Source organism: Haemaphysalis longicornis, unplaced genomic scaffold, assembly GCF_048455015.1.
Source record: "Haemaphysalis longicornis isolate Haplotype H1 unplaced genomic scaffold, Haemaphysalis longicornis Haplotype H1 scaffold_4, whole genome shotgun sequence".
NCBI classification, from domain to species: domain Eukaryota; kingdom Metazoa; phylum Arthropoda; class Arachnida; order Ixodida; family Ixodidae; genus Haemaphysalis; species Haemaphysalis longicornis.
In genome coordinates this window covers 68,349,187-68,370,333 of record NW_027526361.1, presented here as the reverse complement: position 1 = coordinate 68,370,333, position 21,147 = coordinate 68,349,187, and the positions used below count along the sequence as shown (strand labels likewise).

The 21,147-nt window shown below is 47.2% G+C and overlaps 1 protein-coding gene across 1 annotated transcript in view; it reads left to right on the top strand.

Moving 5' to 3' along the window:
• Positions 1 to 21,147, top strand: part of Tbcd (tubulin folding cofactor D) — a 72,499-nt gene that overhangs the window by 40,923 nt on the left and 10,429 nt on the right. Inside the window, exons 11-14 of the mRNA XM_077707021.1 lie at positions 420 to 620; positions 3,727 to 4,007; positions 7,330 to 7,481; positions 11,566 to 11,761. Of these exons, the coding sequence (XP_077563147.1) occupies positions 420 to 620; positions 3,727 to 4,007; positions 7,330 to 7,481; positions 11,566 to 11,761 (830 nt within the window). The remainder of the gene's footprint in view (positions 1 to 419; positions 621 to 3,726; positions 4,008 to 7,329; positions 7,482 to 11,565; positions 11,762 to 21,147) is intronic.

The window sequence follows — 21,147 nt, the reverse complement described above, 5'->3', positions numbered from 1 at the left end:
CACTCCCCTAAGGTGATGCTCTTTGTGTACCCAAGCTCCGAGCCTACTACGACAGTTTTACAGAAGCTTTGACAGTTTTTCCCAAATTCAGCTTTGCATTGCTTTTATGTTTCAGTTCGCACATTGGTGGCGGCATTGGGTGCATGGGCTAAATTCTGTTTTTTCACTTGGGGTTTTCCTGAATTGTTAGCATTAGGTACAACAAATCAGCTGGTCAGTGACTGCATACTGTGAAGGTTTTTTCCAACCTACATGTCTTATTCCAAAATTCATTTAGGAGCCAGTTTTAACATTCTCTGCTTCTTTCATAGCATGTGCAGACTGTCAGAGGAGGTAGCAGTTGTGTATTGGTGCACGTTTTCTCTTTTTTCTCTGGAAATTTTTTTTGTGCCCAACTGAACTTGTCATCTGACTCGCAGGGCAGTGGCTGTCGGTGATAAATCAGTGCCTTCACCGCGACGACAGCAGCCTGAGGACAAACGCCTGTGCGGCCCTGGCATCGCTTATTGAGGAGTACTGCGTCGAAGAGAACAGCATGTGCCACAAGATTGTCACAGAGCACCTTGAAGGCCTGAACTCAACCACCGAGGGAGTGCGCTGCAACTTCATATACGCCCTGGGTGAGTGTGCCGCTTCGAGGCTTGGTGAGAGTGGAGATCTATAAGACATCTATAGAACATTTATAACACATCTGGAGATATAAGACACCTATAAACTTATAAGGTACTGTCTTGAACTCTGTCTGGTCTTCAGTGCAGTCCCCGTGAGGTGTTTTTAGTGGAAAATTTGAGTCACTATATTGTGTGTTGCCCGCAGCATGCTGGTATGCTGGCAGTTGGCTGTTTGCTGGTATTTAAAGGAGTACTGACACGAAAATTTCTATGTTCCACTTTTGTTGCTTTTATCAATGCGTAATGGTCTGGTGAACCCGAAACAGCACATTAAATACTTTAGCGCGCGATAATTAATTACATTGAACGGCCTGAAAACTGTTTGTTTCAAATTCCCGCGCTTTCATCCCGAAAGGCGCATATGACAGAATCCTGGCATGACCTCACCGCTTTGTGCGGACATCAAAACTCTGGGGAGGCCGGTGGGGGCGTTGTTTCGACCGCACTGCCGCCGGAGCTGAACGACTGGGCGGAAATTCGACGGCCGCTTTCAATAAAAGTCCTGATGGTGACTTCTATTGCGATTCCGGGCTATATTATCGCTTCCTTTCCCGTGTGTGGAACTTTATTTTTGCCAACAGTGCCTTCCTGGGCAGCCTCTAGCTCTGGCTACGTGCACCCGTTTGTGAATGCGCCGCGCGCGTGTGAAGTGACGTCACAAGTTTTTGACGAGTGCTGTCGCGTCACTTCTTTTGGCTTTCACGGGATGATGTCACGTTGATGTCCATTTGCTGAGTGCCGCTCCGCGCGCTGCTCCGTTGGCGCGATAAATGAGATCCAATTAAAGTATGTTCTTTGCATCGCAGGCCACTCATATTTCAGCCAAGGTATTCCGTTTGAACTGTGCGATATAATTAACGCCGAAAATTGGTGTCAGTACTCCTGTAAGAGTAGAAGAACATCGAATTCTAATTATCTTGTCTCCACCCGTGGCTGCGAAGGAATGGGAAGAATGCGGGGGTTACACAGATGCGTCAGTCCTACAAAAAGCAGCCACAGTGGGGGCTTATAGATTTTTTGGCAGAGCAGTCTGCCTGCCTTAGCAGTGCAGGATTTAGTGATGACGGAGGGATTGTGAGAGGTTTTGTGGGGAAAAGGTGGAGCCTCTGGGTGGAGCCTAGTATGTGGGCATGTTTCCTGGTCTGTGGTTGGAAGCATCACACCATACGGAAGTGGTCACGCCCTCTGCTCTCGATGTGTATGGCGCTTTGTACCGTGTGCCGGCATGGTGATGAATTTGTGATTGATGTGGCAGATTTGGTACAGTGGTGTGTATATCAGTCCTTATGGTGAAGTTTTTTGTTCACTAATGTACATTCTGGCTTGAGGCTGCTCAGTGTTTCGTGGCAGCAAGCAAGGGCATGTCCTCCTGCACTTCCATTGCCTGAAACCAAGCTGAAACTGAAGCCGAAACTGAAACCAAGCTGAAACCAAGCCACTACTTGGCTGTCTGAACATTCTGGCTTGTATTTAAAACGGCCTTAAAATGTTATTCTCAGTGACCATCTGCAGGGCACCCAAGGCGTCTCTTAAAACAGTTATGGTTTGCGCCGGGAATTTGTCTTTGGGCCGACAACATGGACGTTGCTGCCATATTGGGTTAAATGAAACCTAATGTTTAGCTGCTAAATGTGTCTAAACAAAAGCACACATAAAGTGTTTGCATGCCCGATGGGTGTCTGGTGATTATTGCTAGGGTTGCCACCTGACCGGTGTTGTGACCGACCCTACCGGTTTTTTAGACAGCGGGCCGGTTGCCGGTCTGTACCTAAAACTGGCCGACATTGGCCGGTTTTTTGGCCATCGTGCCGCAGTTATTTCCTTTTGGCCTTTTGTAAACGTAAATACAGCAACTACGACAATAAATATGTTTTGACAAGCTGTGCAAAAACACGCGACCAGAGGAAATACGCGGCCGAGCGCTATTCAGGAGATGGAAGGGGACCAAAAGGAGGAACAACACAATGAAATGCCGCCGGCGCGTTCAGCAAGTGTGGATATTTTTCAGTGCAGCACATTCAGAGCAATAGCCAAAATCTCAATCACCTTCAGCACAAACATTATGTAGTTTTCTATGTAGAAAAACGCTACAAGAAATGGCATTGCACGTCAACAAAGAAAAAAAAAATGTGGTGTCTTTTTTTCAACACAAATTCAAATTTCTACCCCCCCCCCCCCCCCCCCCCCTTCTGAACGGCCAGTTTTTTTTTCGGGGAAAGGTGGCAATCCTAATTATTGTGGTGATAGGCTGTGTCTAAAAACCAGGGCCCACTTGCTCAAAGCTCAATAAGACTGACTTATTCGTGGTCTAATCTTATTGGAAGACTTACTCGGAGTCTACTCCTCCCTAGGCTATAAGACGCTTTCCGGAAACTTGTAAGACAGCGAAGCAAATGAGATTCTAAATTAAAATGCAATAATACTGTGTACAAGTTTCTCGTCCTCCCCATTTGTCAAGCTGACACTCAAAGCCACGTTTTGTTGCAGCTGACTAAATATTTTTTTATGTCTGGGCTCAGTCACCATTTGCATTTGTGACTTTTGCATTTATGCCTCTATAGTAGCAGCGTAATAGAAAGGCCATTTCATTCAAACATTTATGGTGGGACCATAAAGCATTTAAGCCTCACTAATACCCTTGGTACTCATTTGTTTCAAAGGCCTTTGAACCGAATGTCATTTATTTGACTCAAATGCCACCTTTGAGTTGCTACACGACGTTTTTCAAAAGCATTCTGTATTTCAACACAATGGCCAGTTGAGCCAAAGGAGCATCACCACCGACCTTTGAGGGTCTCAAAGGCCTTTAAAATGCAAGCGTTCGTTCTCCCGGGTACAGTTTCTACATGCCACATTTACAAGAATAATTACTTACGAATGAACTGGGACTTAAAAGAGCAAGTCTTTGATATTTTTTCACTTGTAAGTCTTTGATATTTTTTCACTGGCAACTCTTTCTTAATATTCCCTGAGTTCAACATGCCTGACTTCAGCCTGTACAGCCCACAAGTCTGCTTCTGGAGTCCACCTTATAAAAAGCCTGCCTTTGTTGCAGGATCTCTGCCGGGCTTCCTGCATCGAGAATACCTGGGGGCCATCCTCGATGGACTTACCACCAGGGCAACGTCGGAGGGCCCCGAGTACTCCGACTCCAAGCAGGAGGCAGTGCTCGCTTTGGTGCACGTGTGTGCCTCGTGCGAGGAGGGCCACCTCTCACAGCCCCGGTTGGAGGCTGTGTTTGAGGTCCTTCTTCGCGGACTGGAGGACTACACGCACTGCCCCAGGAGGGGCGATGCGGGTGGCAACGTCAGGAAGGCCTGCATTGCTGCATTCAAGGTATTGGCACTGCCGTAGATCTTCCCGGGCACTTAGCTGTGGAGAAAGAGGGCTTTTTGTTGAAAGACAGTGTACTTGACGAGAAACTAGAAGAGGGGGTGTGCTTTAGGATCACGAAGACTTATCATTAGCGCTGAAAGATGAAACGTAGGATAAATATATACGGGGCGAACAATAGTTCGTCCTATGCATTCCTATCTTGTTTCCCGTCTATTCATAGTGTTCGCCTAGTGGATTCCTATCTTCTGTCCTCTCTGTTCATAGTGTTGTTTTGTGTATTTCAATCTTGTGTCCCATCTATTCCTATTTTGTGTCTCATCTATTCGTAGCATTTGTCTCATGTATTACTATCTTGTGTCTTGCCTATTTGTAGCATTTGTCCTGTGTATTCCTATCTTGTGTCCCATCTATTCGTAGTGTTCGTTTCGTGTCTTCCTATCTTCTGTCCCTTAGGTTTGTAGCGTTCGTTCCGTGTATTTCTACCTTGTGTCCCATCTATTTCTACCGTGTGATTCCATCTGTTCATATCATCTGTCCCATTTAATCCTATCTTGTGTCCCGTCTAAAAGTGTAGCGTTCGTTTTGTGCACTCATATCTTGTGCTTCCACTGTTTATAGCGTTCTTTCCATCTACAGTGGAATCTCGGTAATACGAATCTCAAGGGACGGCAAAAATATTTGTATCACCCGAAAATTCGTATCATCAGAAAGCTAGAAAGAATGGAATAGTGCCGCGCATGTGACAGGCGGTGGCAACATGACGTTGGCTCTTGCCTTGAAGAGGTGCAAGTAGCTTCAGTGTCCGCTTGTAACCTTTTGTTAAAACGCAGCTCAAGGTGTAAACTAAATTGCTCATGCGGGAAAAGAGCTCACAGTGTGGGAGGAAACTGCGCCATAAAATGCCATCCGCACCAAATATCTGCCACGGAGGTGGCCCAGCCAGCTGCTGCGAGCGCTTTGAAATTGCCGCCATGAGGCACACGTCTCCCCATTGGCGCAAGTCGTGAGGCTCCTCCCACTGCCATTCGCGGCACCCGAGGCAGAGGCTGGCACCGGTGTACCGGCCCGAATCGTCAACATGTGAGTCAAAAGAACGCGTGCTCATCGTCGACACGTCGTGCGCACACGAACCGCATGCGATTCGTGCACGTTGGCGTTGCGCGTGCATTATTTTCACGCCCGGACAAATTCTACCTCGCTCGGAAAATGATGCCCGACGCGCGTGGCAGCGGTAGGACGTGCGCTCTTCGTGGCGGCAGTTTGAAAACGCCCCGGGCAGCCCGCTGGTCCCACCGGAGATATTTAGGCTTACCACGGTTGTGGATATTTGATTGGCACTTTTCCTGGCCGCGCGGATGATGCTTTATAGTGTCATTTTCGGCCACATTATCAGCTCATTTACTGTACACGCATTTTCATTTGTTCCTTAAGTGGCATCTTAAAGAGTGATCAGAAGTGGTCGGTCGAGCTACCCGCACCACTTCACGGCCAGTGACGCCGCCATGTTGCCACCGCTTGCCGTGCCGCGCGCAGCATGCGGGTGGTATTCGCGGCGGCACGTTTTCGTGAGTAGGAAACGCTCCATGCGGTTTACAGTTCAGCATAATCGACGCGCAAGTGGCACAGGCAACACGGCAAGGCGACAACAGGGTAACTAGAGCGTGGGGCATAGACCTCAGAAGCAAGGAATGCGGAGAAGGCAAAATGGCGGAACACTTGATTGCCGTGGTTTATTCAAAAAGTGTAATACAAAAAAGGTAGCTAGAGGCACCCGAGCTGCAGCCATCAGAAACGAAAGGTACAGAGAGAAGAGATTTTGTAGCGGAAGATAAAAGAAGGGAGGGAGAAAGACCAGGCGCCGAGAGGGCGAAACGTTCTGTTCGTTCGGAACAGCACCTCTCCTGCCGCTATTGTAAGCACCCCACGAGGAGGATGATCGTCAGCAGGGGAGGACTCATGCTTTTGTGCCCGTGCGCAATCAAGGCCGCACAGCCGCACCAACCCTCCCACCTCCCGTCCACAATGCAGTCGTCTGCTCGCGGCTCGCGTGTCCGTATCATCCGCACCGGAGTGGTAAGTACGTACGGATCATCCGAATTTTTTCACACTGCATACAATGCATTTTCGCCGGGGAATTTTGAAAATTCGTATCACAGCGAAATTCGTATCAACCGAATTCGTATCACCGAGATTCCACTGTATTTTTGTCTTGTGTCCCATCTATTTCTATCTTGTGTCCCGTCTGTTCGTATCATTTGTCCCATGTAATCCTATCTTGTGTCCTGCCTATTTGTAGCGTTCATTTTTTTGTGCATTCCTATCTTGTGCCCCCTCTATTTGTAGCGTTCTTTCCGTGTAGTATTTCTATTTTTGTGTCCTGTCTATGCTTAGCGTTCGTCCTGTGTATTCTTATCGTGCGTCCCATCTTTCAGAGCTAACAGTATGTCTTCAGTTTCACGTAACCACCTAGCACAACGTTCAAACCCTATGATCAGTTCAGCAGTACTTAATTTAAGGCTCTGGTTGAGATGGCAATTTAATGCCAAATGTCTAGAAAGATGTTACGCCACTCCAGGAGGTTCATTTTTGCATTCCGTGCATTCTACAGCTTCCTCGGTGGAAAGTCAGTCAATTGTTGCATCTCTCTCTCTCTCTCTCTCTCTCTCTCTCTCTCTCTCTCTCTCTCTCTCTCTCTCTCTCTCTCTCTCTCTCTCTCTCTCTCTCTCTCTCTCTCTCTCTCTCTCTCTCTCTCTTTTTCTTTTCTTTTGCCTGGTGACTGCTTTTTGAAACATGCGTCATCCACAGGAGTGCTCAGGCCATTTCACAGCTGAAGTTTGTCAGTTACTTGGCGGGACGTCAAACGGGGGTTGTTCGAAGGTGTAAAAGAAAGTGGGGAGGTACTATCAAAGGTTCTTCTCACAGGTTGCGAAGAAGCTATTACAATTTTTTACACACTCCCAACATGCCTTATGCAAAGATCAGGAGTGGTTTGACAAATTTTGTGCATACTTGTCAATGCACCTAGCCTTCAGTGCTCTTTGCAGTGCAGTAGCTCAAGGAAGGCCGACATTTCTTTTTCTCTTTTTGCCTCTTTTTTTTTTCTTTTTCACATATTACATGGTTTGAAGGTCTTACATGGTAATAACAGACAATTTATTACAGTTTAGGGATTTTGGTCTAGAGGAATGCTGAGGATTGCTTGTCACGCAGACACGAAAATCTGCATCTAACGAACTACTCGGGCATGAGAGGCATAACATTAATGAAACTGTGTCGGTCTGTGTAGCGTGTTAACCTCTTTTCCTCGTCTCTTGTATCACAGGAGCTGGTTTGCCACCTTGTGCACGCAGCACCCCATGCGATTCCAGAGGCTTATGTGTCATCCATGATGCCTGCCATAGCCAAGCAAGCGGTGGAGCCAGTTGACGGCATCCGCTGTGTCGCCCAGAAAGCTTTTATCCACTTGTTGCACAAGTAAGGCCTGTGTTCTGACAAGCCCTGTCTTCTCCTCAGCTGTGTAATAAGCATCATTATGCCCCGTCCGAATGTTCAGGAAGCCTAATTTGGAGAAATTATGACAGAGAAGTTACGATACGGACAAACAACGAAATTTTTCAAAGTTTTTTTTTTCTGGTGGTAATGAAAATCGAGTGGTCTACTTACTAACACTTTTCAGCACATTTATGCATTTCAAGAACCAAACCTATGCTAAAAGGGTGCCTTTTTGCGAACTTGGTGCGCTTTACCACACTCAAAATTTTTTAGAGGGTGCTAGCTGAGGCACTGTACCAGGCGGTGACATTCTTCTTTCCCGCCGACGAAGACGGCATTTAAAATTGTGCGCTTGACTTGAAGAGACACAACTTTTTCTTTTCTGGCAGCAGAACTCATCCCCAATGAACCGATACCACAGATAGCAGAGGAGACGCGTGACTACGCACTGACAGAACGGCCTCGCACCTCTAAATTTGTCTCGAACCGAAACTTCAATCACACTCGGATATGCAGGGTAGTTTTAGGTGCAGGCGAGAAAAAACCTGAAGTGTCGTTACTCTTACATGCCTGCCAACTCTCCCGAATTATCCGGGAGTCTCCCGAATTTTGACCACATTTCTTAATTGTACGAATGCTATCTCTAATCTCCCGAAAAGTGGTTGCCTAGTCATGCGCATGCTTGTGACATCTGTGACATGCCCTGCTGCAACATCTGCGGTGCTGGGGGAGAGCACTCGCCACATACTTCTTGTTCCTTGTAACCATATATTCTGTCCACAATAGTACCAAGTGCACGGTGCATTTGGGAACTGCCGGAATGTTGGTTGTAGCTTACAAAGGCTGGCCTCAAAATGTGCTCGCCACTGTACTGAAAGAAGGTGAGGGAAAAGGCATCATAATGTTTGCGTCTGTCTGTCACATGATGCAAGAACAAAGCAGCTCACAATAAACACCCTTACCCCTTTCAGATGTCGGTCAGAAATGTAGACTAAAAAAGAAAAAACACCCCCTCCCTAATGCTCCAATCTCCCTAATTTTCATGGTGCTTGGTTGGCAGGTAGCTCTTACTGCCTGGTGTGGTGTCACGCTATACAAGCAAAACCAGAAGTGGATGCTATGTTAGCCACGGGATGGCACTAGCCGCTCCATTTGTCATCATCATAATCAAGTCTAATTTTGTTTTTAGGCAGTTTCAGACCTTTTCGTTGCTGCTGGCTCCTTACAGTAGTGTTAGTATTCGCTAATTTAGTTTACTTCCCCGGCCGATTTTTGAGTAAAGTGCAAAAAACAATGACCGATCAGCTTGTAGACTTCGTTACATCATGGTTAATCCCCGCAACATTTCGTTACAAACAGGTCGCAAACACATGGGCTTCAATTATGGGTGGCAATGGGGAAGTGAAAAAGTATGTTAAATCCAGGAATTCATGACATAAAGGTTCGTTACATCTAGGTTTAACAGTAGAACCAAAGAGGAGTAAACCCCTTACACAAGCATCAGAAATAAATCCTCAGGTCCTAGGTACAGTCTCTACTGCAAAGTCTAATGCAAGGAAACTAAATTTATCCTACGACTGCTTGTTTCTATTGGACAGGCCTACCCTTGTCACCGGTGCTGACGTTGCACAGATGTTGCGTGGCAATGAGAGGGTGGTAGCCAGCGTCGCTGCGCGAGGTCGTTGAGGGAACAGCATCGGTGCCGCGTGTCCCGATGTGGGTTGCCTGTTTTGCCTCTGGTTGTTGCCTCTGGTAGCCCATGCAGCAGGAGGCAGCCCCTGGCCTTCCAGAAGGTCGCTGTGTGGGGACCATCAAACAGTAAGTTGACAGGCTGTAGAAGCTGGACGTAGGCACTCGACCGCCACTGGTGGGGCCACCAATGTTAGCGGTGCGACTCAGAGGCTGGAACCGATGCGATGCGAGTCCAGGCTTGCATCGTGCGGCTAATGGACTGGCCGAGCCTTCCTGGCTCGCTCCACCCAGACCGTCCAGCTCTCGTGCTACATGCTCCTGCTGTGATCTTGCACTCCCTCCAGCGTTGAATTCTTTATCCCGGCAGTTGTGGCATTCTTGCATTGGTGGTTGTTGGTCAGCCGCGCAGGTCGCTGCACCATTTGCCTCTGCCTCACGGGGGTTATTCGCGGCGTTTCACAATTGGTCACCCGCTTGGCAGCAAATCGGAATTCATTCCTCTTCTTCTTCGTCATCCATTCTTTCTAAACCACTCGTCACCCCAGTCCCCTGCAGGGATTGTATTGGTAGATTACAGTGCCGAGAATCTAAATACACCATTCGCGCAACTAGCAGTTGTTTAATAATGCAGAAAATGCCAAAAATGTGAAAACAGGTGTCTACGCCCTGTAGCTTTTGGGTACTACAGTCTGTGACGTCGCAAAATTTGTAAACAGGAAGGGTTTATTGAAGAAGCATCTATAAATGTTTCTCTGAAATAAACAGTTCCTAAGTGGTTGAGCACGTGAAATAATTGTAAATCAAAGCTTTCTGTGGGCTGATCTAATCTTAGGAAACTCAGAGTGCAGCTTTTATACTTTGCAAGAGAGGATGGTTCCCTCGCACTTTGGTCAGCCTTCATGCTTTCAGTTTCGTTTTGGAAAGCTTGGTGTGCAATTAGCAAAGTCAATAAATGTTAGTGGGCACATTGGCCTCAACCCTTTGAAACTTGTTAGACTTGGTGCTTTTTTCCACTGATTTCAAATATTCCATTATTTTTTCAGTGACTCAATTAGTAGTTCGCAAGATAATTAGAGACAATTAGTCATTTTTAGAGGAACAATGGAGAAGACAGTGTTAGTCATAAAACTGTAATCTTTACATTTTCCAATACTATCAACCCTGGTGAATGCAATAAGAGAATCGTTTTTTTTTTGTTGTTTTTTTTTGATGCACCGCTTGGAACTAATTTTACAGCTCATTAAACGTTGGTGTTTGAAACGGGCATTCAAAATGGTTCCTTGCCACTGTTGCCAACAGAGTTTAATAAGCTGTAAAATTAGTTCCAAGCAGTGCATCAACAAACTGAATTTGTTATTGCATTTATCAGGGTTGATAGTATTGGAAAATATAAAGATTACAGTTTTATGACTAACACCGTTTTGTCTATTGTTCCTCCGAAAATGACCAATTGACTCGCTCAAGAAATAATGGAATATTTGAAATCAGTGGGAAAAAAAAGGAGCTGTTTTAAAAACAGTGTCCCCCCTTAAAGCATTTCTCGTTCCGTCAGAGACAAATCATAAAAGTCCAAGCCAGCCTCCTAATCCAGAGAAGCGTTATCAGGGTGGGCCATGACTTGGAGACGTAAAAGCTACCGTTTCCAGTGTGAGAGCACGTGGTGCCAACTGTTTATGCTCTAAACTGCACCGGTGCCTCGCTCCTACTTTGTGACGCAATGGCTACATCTCGAAAAAATGAAAGGGAAATGGGAGCGAGAAATGCCAGCTTTATTTACTTATTCCTCAGCAAATAACGCATCGTTGCTCGTCGAACAAAAGCCGAGAGAGCCATGAAACATGTGGTCTCTCAGTTAAAACAAAATTCCATTCAGCCTTTAGTGTCTCTTTAATGCTAAATATATAGCTGTGATATTTTGCCGGTAATTCTTCGGGACTTGTAGACTGAGAATGAAATTAACACAGAAAACTGCTTTGTTTTGGCAAGTTTCTGGTACGCGAAACCAGTGTACCCCCTTTCAATGAAGGTGTCTGTTTCCATTGCCAGAGTGCTCTGTACCGAAATATGAGCAGGAACTCTACTGGGTTTTTTGTTGGACAGCATTGCAGTGTACTTGATTGCACTGTACTGGCCTTACTGTGGGGCCAATTTTTACCTGTGGCTGTGGGATACCCTCTGTACGGATGAATGTACTCCGTTGCCATTTATGTGACTGGGTCACATGTCACGATGGTGTGGTGAGCAGCAACTTTGTTACAGATGACGGTGTAAAAAAAAAAAAAGAAATATGTTGCACTGAAGGAGAGTCACTTGGGAATGGCGTGGACTGCCGTGCATTAAGACGCAGCTTGTTCTGATTTCTCTCCGCTGGCAGTGTGCCCGCGATCCCCTTCATCCCGCATCACGAGCAGGCCCGGTCCATCTTCCCGGAGGACCTCGAGAGCACGGTCAGCTTCATACACGCCAAGGAGACCTTCCCCATCTGGAGGCAGCTGCTCCCTTTCGACGCGTACCGTGAAGCCCTCTTCAAGGGCCTCCTGGTCTCTGCGGGCAGCTCAACTGCAATCTTTGTGAGTGCAACGAGTCAGGAGGCACGCGAGCTGCCGAGTACTGTATCTCTGCGCATACAGCCTCCCCCTTACGTAAACAGCTTTTGCTGGTTTGAATCTTCAGGAGCTCATCCCGCTGTTAATTTTTTTTCAATGCCAGGCCCATCGTTGACTTCACAAGGGGAGAGTGGCGGGCCACGCCTGTTTTGCTCACATGCTGCAAGCTTAAAGGCCAACTGCACTGAAGTTTCACGGCAACCAAATTTATTTTTAATGTGTAAAAAGTGTCGCGACTACAACGCCTTCGTTAAGGGAAAAGAACTGTATTTACATCACATCACAATCAGAACCCGTCCAGTCGCCGCCATCGTTCTTCATCGTCCTCTTTTACTACCATCTGCGTTCACTTTTTCCTCGTCTAGGGAGTAAAGTTCCAACAACCTCCCCCCCGCGGTGAAAAAAAAAAAGACGATGGACGCATAGGGGATTGCCGTTGCACCTGTGTTTGCGCTTATACTTCCAGCAGCGGCGAGGTTTCCTCCATGGTCCTGTCCCTGTCGTTCCGTGAAGGCGGTAGCCTCGTTGACTGTTCTTGCACCAAAACTTCCAAAAATGACGAAGTGTAGGGAAACCATTTCTCTTATAGTTGTCGTTTGTATGAGAGAAGGCTCTTTATTGGAAAAACAGAGAGGTTTGCCGGCATTTACAGACGCCTACATGCTTCTCTGCTGTGGGTTTAGGATGGGGGAAGAAAAGGCCCAAGGAAGAGCTGGGCAGGAAAGAAGAGAAAAAAAAAAACTGTCGTGTACTTGGCGCGGTAGCAAACTTTTGTTTTGAGCTTGGGCCACATAATTTACATTTTTAAAATTAGGCCAATTTCATCCAAATAAGAGAATAAACTCCATAGAGCTTGGCGCTGCTTTGACGGATGAATCCATGGTCCTAAAATATTTCTGAGTAATTGGTCCCTGTTGTAGACGTTCCATGCTTTCGAGGAAGTGGGATCTCGGTTCCATGTAGGCCGCACATTCTAATAAAATGTGTTCAATTGTTTCGACGCAACCACAATTGTCGCAGTGCGAATTTGGCGTCGCTCCAAGGCGAAATAGGTAGCTATTTGTGTAGGCACAGTTCAGGCGTAGACGATGGTACAACGTTTCCAGGTTACCCGCCGCGGTGGCTCAGTGGCTAAGGCGTTGCGCTGCTGAGCACGAGGTCGCGGGTTCGATTCCCGGCCGCGGCGGCCGCTTTTCTGATGGAGGCGAAAAGCAAAAACGCCCGTGTGTACGAGATTTCGGCGCACGATAAAGATCCCCAGGTGGTCAAAATTAATCCGGAGCCCTCCACTCCGGCGCGCCTCATCGCCTGCGTTGCGTCGGCGCGTTAAACCCCAGAATCGATCAACGTTTCCAGGTTACGAGGAAGCTGTGTCGGGAGTCTTGACTTTAATTCTGGGTCAATAGTGTGCAAAAAGCATCGAGTATTTTGTAAGTTGCTCCATAGACGGCTTCTTTCAGTCACCGCAAAGTGGTGAGCCATGGCAGAAGCTTCTGTTTTCGTGAAATACCGTATTTACTCGCATAATCCTCGCACTTTTTTTTCGGAAAAGTCAATGCAAAGTTAGGGATGCGAGAATTATGCGGGGAAAAAAAAAATCTGGTGCACAGTGTTGCCGATTTGCCTTATGCCAATCCCGCTAAATGTAGCGGTCGTTTTTTGTATATATAAGCTCAGTGTTACCAACAGCAGCTATTTCTTTTTATTTTATTATTTACAACGTAAACAGTCTCCCGTCGATCAGCAATCATGAAATCGCCGCCTTTGCTTCCTGGCGCGCGCCCTATCTCGTCGTCGTATGTGCGTGCCCTACTCCAGTAACGCACGCTGAAGTCGGTGACGCCGAAGTGCCTGCCTGAGGCACGGTTGCCGTGTTCAATCGCGTACTCTTTCGCTTCCAATTTGAAAACGGCAGTGTAGCTGGCGTTCTTCCCCATGGCGAAGCGGCACCAAGCACAAAACAAAGAGATCAAAAAGTTTTAAAAATGGCAGCGAGCTATCCACCACTGACGCGAGTGACTCACTGACTGCTGCCGCTCAACGGCAAGACCATGACGGCGACACGACGACACGACAGCGGGCTGCGCGAACACCGTCTAGTTGCGCGCACGCGAAACACGCGCGAAACCGGCTCAAGGACAGTGTGAGTAGCGTGTTAGGGCGCCTGTTAGGGAGTAGCCATGCAGATTAGGGCGCCTGGATGGCCTTGGATACACAGCGCTCTCCGCCGAACGGAGAGGTGGCGGGGGAGGGCGCGCGTTGGAGAGCGCGTGCACCATGCGGGTTTCGCGAGCAGGCAACTTTCGCCGCTGCAAAGTTGGGGGTGCGAGGATTATGCGAGGAACCAAAAAATCCAAGTTTTGGTGGCTCACATTAGGGGTGCGAGGATTACGCGAGTGCGAGGATTACGCGAGTAAATACGGTACACCTTGCGGTATTTTCGGTAAAGAAGGCCCTTACGGGCCGCTTCGTTGGCTTTTTGGTTACCTTTGATGCCGCTGTGTCCAGGTATCCTTTTGCATTTTAATGTTGTGTCCAGCAGAGCAGGCAAGATGGTGAAGGTAGGATATATCACAGGCTGCGATTTGGTGGGGGGAGAATCTACTTCTCCTACATAGAATTTGCAGAGCTGCCTTGGAGTCCGTGAAGATACTCCATTGGTGCGGCTCATGGCGCAGGATGTAAACGATTTCCTCCTTCAGAGTGTAGAGCTCAGCCGCTGTCGAAGATGTTTGTCGCTCAAGACGAAATGAAAGCATTTCATCAGTTTGTGGTATGTATAGACCTGAAGAAGAGCTTTGCATGGTTGATGAACCATCGGTGAATATGAATGTTCTTGCTGAATGCGTTCTATACATGTAGTCTAAAACGATGTGTATGATCTTGTATGATCTTTTATCCAAGACTGGACTTTGTCATGGTCGCGCCAATGACGCCGTTGTCCGCCAGGAACGGCTTGTGCGACGAAAAGGTCTCGTTCGCGTTGGTCTTCCAGGTTTGAGCATAATTGAATCCACCGCCTTTGCTTCGTGTGAATCCCATTCTCATGCCTTGCCTTCTTTGCTTCTGTCAGTGTAGTCAGCGTCATCGTAGTTAAGTCCTCCTTTGATGAGCCAACCTTCTTGTCAGATCGATACAACCTTTTTGGGGACATGTCGTTAGAAGCGATATCTCCCGTTCTGGCTCTGTTGCCGCTCGTTGACAAAATCAGTACACCGTAGGGTTTTCCAGCGAAGTCAAGCAAATCGTCAAGATATGCACCCTTTTCCGCAGGCATACCTTGCAGTTTTGGTTCAAGTTGAACGGAAGATTTCGGCTTCGCTTCATGTATCTCGGTGTTGTTGCTAGAGTCCTAGAGAGGGAGCTGCTTGAGTCTTCAAGAGGCATGTTGGCCCGTGATGCGCTGACGTGGCAATTGAACTTGTGTGAGTCGGTGCGGGCGAGAAGCTGCGACGCGACATCGCCATATCGGAGACAAGCACCGTAAACTTCACTTCTTGGGAACTGCATCGGTTGCTTTAAGATTGACTGCCATGCAACGATGACGTCGCGGAACTCAAAAGTGTCCATAAACTCTTGCTCAGCGTGGGCACCAGTGAAAAATGGTTCGATGCAACGGTCAGTCTTCCGTAGTTGTCTAGACTCATAGTTAAGGCGGTCGGTAATGGCGGAAATTTCTCCATCTGTTGTGTCCGCATTCAAAATGGCAGCCTTCGCTTGTGAGATCAGCGTCGTTATTGTAGAGTGTTGAAGACTTTGTTTATGATATAGCTGACCTTCAGTAGGCTCCTTTCTTGATTCGTCGGTTCTTTTGAGGCATTGGTCACAACCGTTGCGTACATACCGTCGTTCGTCCATCCCGCGAGATTTCGGCACCACTATGTCGCGACTACAACGCCTTCGTTAAGGGAAAAGCACTGTATTTACATCACATCACAATCAGAACCCATCTGGTCGCCGCCATCGTTCTTCATCGTCCTCTTCTACTACCATCTGCGTTCACTTCTTCCCCGTCTAGGGAGAGAGAGAGAGAATGAACTTTAATTAATCCAGAAAATGCTTGAGAGAGGCGTCCTCATTCCAGAATGCCTTGAGCTCGGGCTGCGTCGACAGCCCTTTCGATCAGGCGCAGCTAGTAAAGTTCCAACAGTAAGTACCACAAAATCAGCTGAAACACAAGTGGTAGCCCTGTGAAATGCCTCGTTAATTAGTCAGAAGCGTTTAAAAAAAGCTCCGCTGCAGACCACGGTGCGCCTGCTGGTGGATCACGTTAACAGCCATGATGCACCTGTGACGCTCCAGCCGGCGGGGGCTTCTTCCTTCCTCTGGCAAGCCACGAAGTTGGAGAACTGGTCGAGCTCTGCTGCGAACGCTTCACCCATTGGCTGCCCCGGGCGCGTGTAGAGCTTGCGCGCAGGCTTGCTCCCGAGTTGCTGACCGTCCGGCCACTCGCTGGCCAGCTGCAACGTCATTTTAAAGGGACACTGAAGTGATATGTAAACATTGCGGGATTACTAGCGCAAATTGTAGTCCGGAGTCCCCAGGCCATGTTCCGACCACTCTGGGCGCGTTTACGCGATTTTATTTAGTAGGAAAATTAATTCGAAAATGCTGTCCTCCTCTCTTTACGCTCGCCCATTTTCTGTGGTGTTTTCGTATGACGTCGGGAGGAGCCGAGCTCGCAATTGGCTGCGCTACTGCATGGCTCCCCTGGCTCCCCAGCCTTCAGACAGAGCCAGTCGGCCCAGCGTTCCGTCCGCTGGCCACCGACGGGTCGTCGCAATTGGTTCGCTCAGTTGAAACAAAGCCAGGACACGTTTGTGAATGGAAGAAAGTGCCTTTCTTTACTTGGTTAGTTTGTATACTGTATCTAGCTCCAAGTCAAGGTCGCTTCACACAAGCGCTGCACAAGCGCACATGCGACGCTTCGCTGACTGGTACGTCAGTAGGAAAACATAAGGCCTCTTGAAGGCGGGAGAAGAGTCAGCAAGTCAATATAGGTACTAAGGAAATAAAATCAACTGATACTTTTACCGTACAGCGTAAAACTAGGGTGCGGGAAGCACTTTCTTGCGCTGGGCGAACAAGCACAGCGGCCAGCAGCATGACTACGCATCTGCAAACGCTTTTCCGTCTAAGAAATGCAATTGCTAGACGTGAGATATTGTGGAAACTTGGGGGATGCTTACTGCACGAGCGCAAAACAACAAATAGTCACCTAAGCTGCTTGGCATGCTAAAACTAAATAAAAGTGTAAACTGGTTATACATTATATACCTTATATTTCCAAGGTCGGCAGTGCTCGCCCGTGGCCGAGTGGTTTGGAGCGCTAGGTATGTCAGCGCAAGTGTTTTGCAAGTCACAAGTTTGAATCCCCGCGGGTACGTGCTTTTTTTTTTTTATAAGTGAACTTTTTCGTTTTCCGCCGATGTTTTCTATACTGAGTTCACCTTTTTTTGGGCCGCAACGTTCATTGCTCCATGAACTAGTTCACAGAACGCGCGCAGGCTGGCACTGGCGCGCTAGCGAGTTCTCGTTGGCGTGCTGTTGCCATAAGCACCGACTGCTTGCGAGCAGTGGGCACAGGCCAGAATCAAGAGACCCTTGGCCTGGTGCGAACACGCTTTTAACGATACAGGCATGAGTGAGGCAAGCTCCAAATATAGGGGAAAAGCGCATGGCATTTGAGCGTCTGCGGGGACGCGGAGAGCGTTCATGCACTGCGTAGGCCTCGGCTAGTGAATGCTACGATTCCAAGCCGTCCTGGGAGGCTTATCTTTTGAGAATGCCCATCCAACAACGCCATTGGTTGTGTTTTACAGAATCGAAACCGAAACCGAAACTTGTTTGATTGCTAATCTTGGGCATCGTCCAATCACGGTGCCCCTTCCTCCCAACGTCACAGCCTTAGTTGGTGCGGCCGTCGCAAACCGCGCATGGTAGTTTTTCTTCTTTCTCGCTTTGTAAAATAATTACCGATTTGTCAACCGGATAAACGATGAAAAGTATGCTAATTTGAGCCAGTCTACGCAGTGCAAGCAAAAACGGGAGCTTGAAAAATTCACTTCAGTGTCCCTTTAATAGTGGCGCTCTCCTCGATTTCGGTTTCAAAATCACCGATTTTTGCTGACTGCTTGCGGCGTCCACGTGCGTATTTCCGCTGTTGTATTTTGCATCTTGCTTTCTTTTTTAGGAAACTATACGGAAATAGTGGTTTCAAAAGGCCGAAATTTTGAGTGCAGTTGGCCTTTAACCCAGCCCAACCGACCGACCGGCGAGGCAACTGATGCTCAAGAGTGCCAAAGTAGCCTGTTATGCCTACACTGCCGCTTTCCGTCAGGCGTCAGCCCAAGCATAATAATTAATCACACGACTGAGGCACTGGGAAGGATAGCAATGAGCAGAGATTGGCAGGAGTAGCAGGGAAGGGCTTGGTTGGGCTATGACTGTTTGCATGCTGTGCCAGCAGGTTTCGAATGGCATGTGGGGCTCTTTTAAAAGCAGTTGTAATTCATGATCTAGACATTTCGCAGAGCTACCAGGGGTGTCCCTACTGCCTCAGTGGTACATACTGCATGTTCAGAATAAATTAGGCTATGGCGAAATAGTACTGCTGTTAGCCTTTAATGCATCAGTGACTCTTGTGGGCATGGTGCGATGGGGGCAGTGGGGCGAATACCGGTTTAGGCAAAGATGAGTGAGTGTCATTATCTGCCCACTTGCACCTGGTTACAGTCAGTGAGGGGCAGAAAAAATGGGCACGTTTGGAGTACATCTTTAATGGCCGTTTACCAGGCGTGTGAGAATACGTATTTCTGCCTTCAACACCACTGTAATGGTCTTAGTCAAACAACTTCAAAGCAAAGTGGGCGGTCTGGGGCTGCCTATACGAAAAGTACAATTTACAAATTCTTAGTCAACCTTCAGTGCGTGGTCGAAAGAAAAAAAGAAGCGTTAATGTAAAAGTTTTTGGTGCAGTGCAAAGCGGAGTGAGCAGCCTTCCACACAGATCTTTTGGGCCAAGTACATGGGCCGGTTTGGGAAAGGGCCATGTCACTTGCGTGTAAATGAGTGCTCTTTTTGGTCCTGCTAACGCTGGTTTGCCTTATTTATCAGTTGCATGCTCACTGTCGCTTGATTTCCCTTTAGCCCTCTTCCTTCCCTTCCCCTCCTCTTAAGCCTGTTCCACTTGGAGCAAATTTCGCCTGCGAATTCGCAGACGCCAAATGCCAAGTGCCAAATGCCAAGCAGCAATCACAGGAGAAGTTTGACTGTTTCAAACGTTTGGGAATTTGTCACAGGAACGGGAATAGATCCCTTTGCTGCACAAGTGGTGCCGCATCTGCGAATTTGCAGGCGAAATTCGCACCATGTAGAATAGGCCTTAGATACTCTATCTTTTCCACCTTTAAATATCTTCATGTCCTTTGCCTCCTCCTCCTCCTACCTTCCTTTCTCATTCTGCACTCTCCTCACCCTCTCCCTTCTATTTCCACTCCTCCTATCCTCTTCCTCTCTCCTTTTTCTCATCTCCGCGTACTCCATTTTTTTTTTCCCATCTCTTCACTACATTTGCACCTTCAATTTAACGTCTGTAGACTAGGGGTCTGCTCTATACGACATTCTTGCTGAGCTTGTCAAGGTCGCTTTTTTCCGCACAAGCAGTTCTCTTATAACCTTCCCTATTCGCTCCGAGATCGAACACAGTCGGCCCCTGGCGGAGGGGAGACGAACCGCTCCTAGTGTGGATGGTGCTTTCGCGTCTTCTGCTCGTTCACGTTGTGTGCGGCGCAAGACGCGTGACGATAAAACAACCAATATGTGTACTTACTTTGCAGTAAGCAATGACATAGTTACCTCTACTTCCGCGTTTCCTCTAGAGACGCAATAATCAGTGGCAGTTGCGGGTCAATGCGCTGGTTTAATTCCACGAAACATCTTCGCCGTGGTCACCGCTTTAGTGTGAAACGTGTTGTAAACATTGCTTCGATGCATTGCACTTTTCTTATTGATGAGTGCAGTCGTCTGCCGTTTCGGGAACGTCAAAGTGTGCTTTTTGAAGTTGGCGTGGTGGTTATTTAAAATATAAAAGTTTAAGACACAGAATGGCAGGGTTCGCACAGGTCCTTGAAAACCTTGAAAACCCTTGAATTCAGAAGTGTCGATTTCAAGGCCTGGAAAGACCTGGAATTTTTAAATCGTCCTTGAATATCCTTGATTTTTATGGAGAGAACCAATGGCCCTGTCTTTTCACAAGAATTTAAAGCGTTTGTCGTGGATTTTAGGTGTTAACAAATCTAAAGAAACATTGTAGCAATCAAGCTTCAGTGTATTGCTTGAAATTTCAAAAAGTTTTGTGGATTTTCATTATTACGAGGCAACATTGGGAGCAGGCTTTTCTCAATCCAATCCATGTCACAATACAATCCAGTGAAAGCCAGCTTCTGTTCTCTATCTTGCATCTTCCAAGTCTGTGGACGTTTGCTCATTGCATGTTAGCTGTGCCTCATAAGCTCCATCTGTGTTTGCTTTTACGTGCAAATGGTGGACGTGTACATAGTTCGTCCTGCCTTAGAGCAACACTTGCTGATTCAGTTTCAACTGATACTCTTGCTGACAAAGCAGGACATGCAGGCAACATTAACGAAGTTTTGAAATTGAACAGCCTGAGCAAAACAACGTGAAAAAAGAAAAACCTCTAAATACCTACCATGAAATAAAAAATAAAGCTGGGGGAACATTCACGCACCGGTTAGTGGCTATCTAAATGTGCAATATTGTGCTTAGGTATTGTGCAATAAAAAACTGTTGCATTGTGTTGAAAAAGCTATAGATAATCTCAGATAAAACATTAGATGGGGACCTTGAAAATGTGTTTTCTGGTCCTTGAAAGTCCTTGAAAACCCTTGAATTTTTGCTTTTGAAGCCTGTGCGAACCCTGGAATGGGTAAAAAGCGACAAGACCTGCACATACCCGTGCACTTGCCACACCCTTGTAAAATTGCGATGTGTCCTTATAGAAAGAAGAAACAAACAAAAACAAGTACAATGCACACGACCCGTGCACTATCGCCCATACGTTACCGTGGACGTATTTTACACCCGCAAGCGCCTGTGTGATCAAATTCTTCCGGTACCTTTTCGAAAATAAGTACCATTTTTGGACATACATTGCTTATACTGTGTTGCTAATTTTACAAATTATTTAAAATACGTTTCTGTGGACGTGCAAGCGTATTTCGGGGGGATTTCTGGATAAAATTAAGCAGTTACGAGTTTTCGCCTGTCTTGTGGCATTTCGTGTGTCATTTTTACATATCCCATTTTTAAATCGTGACATGAATCACCTT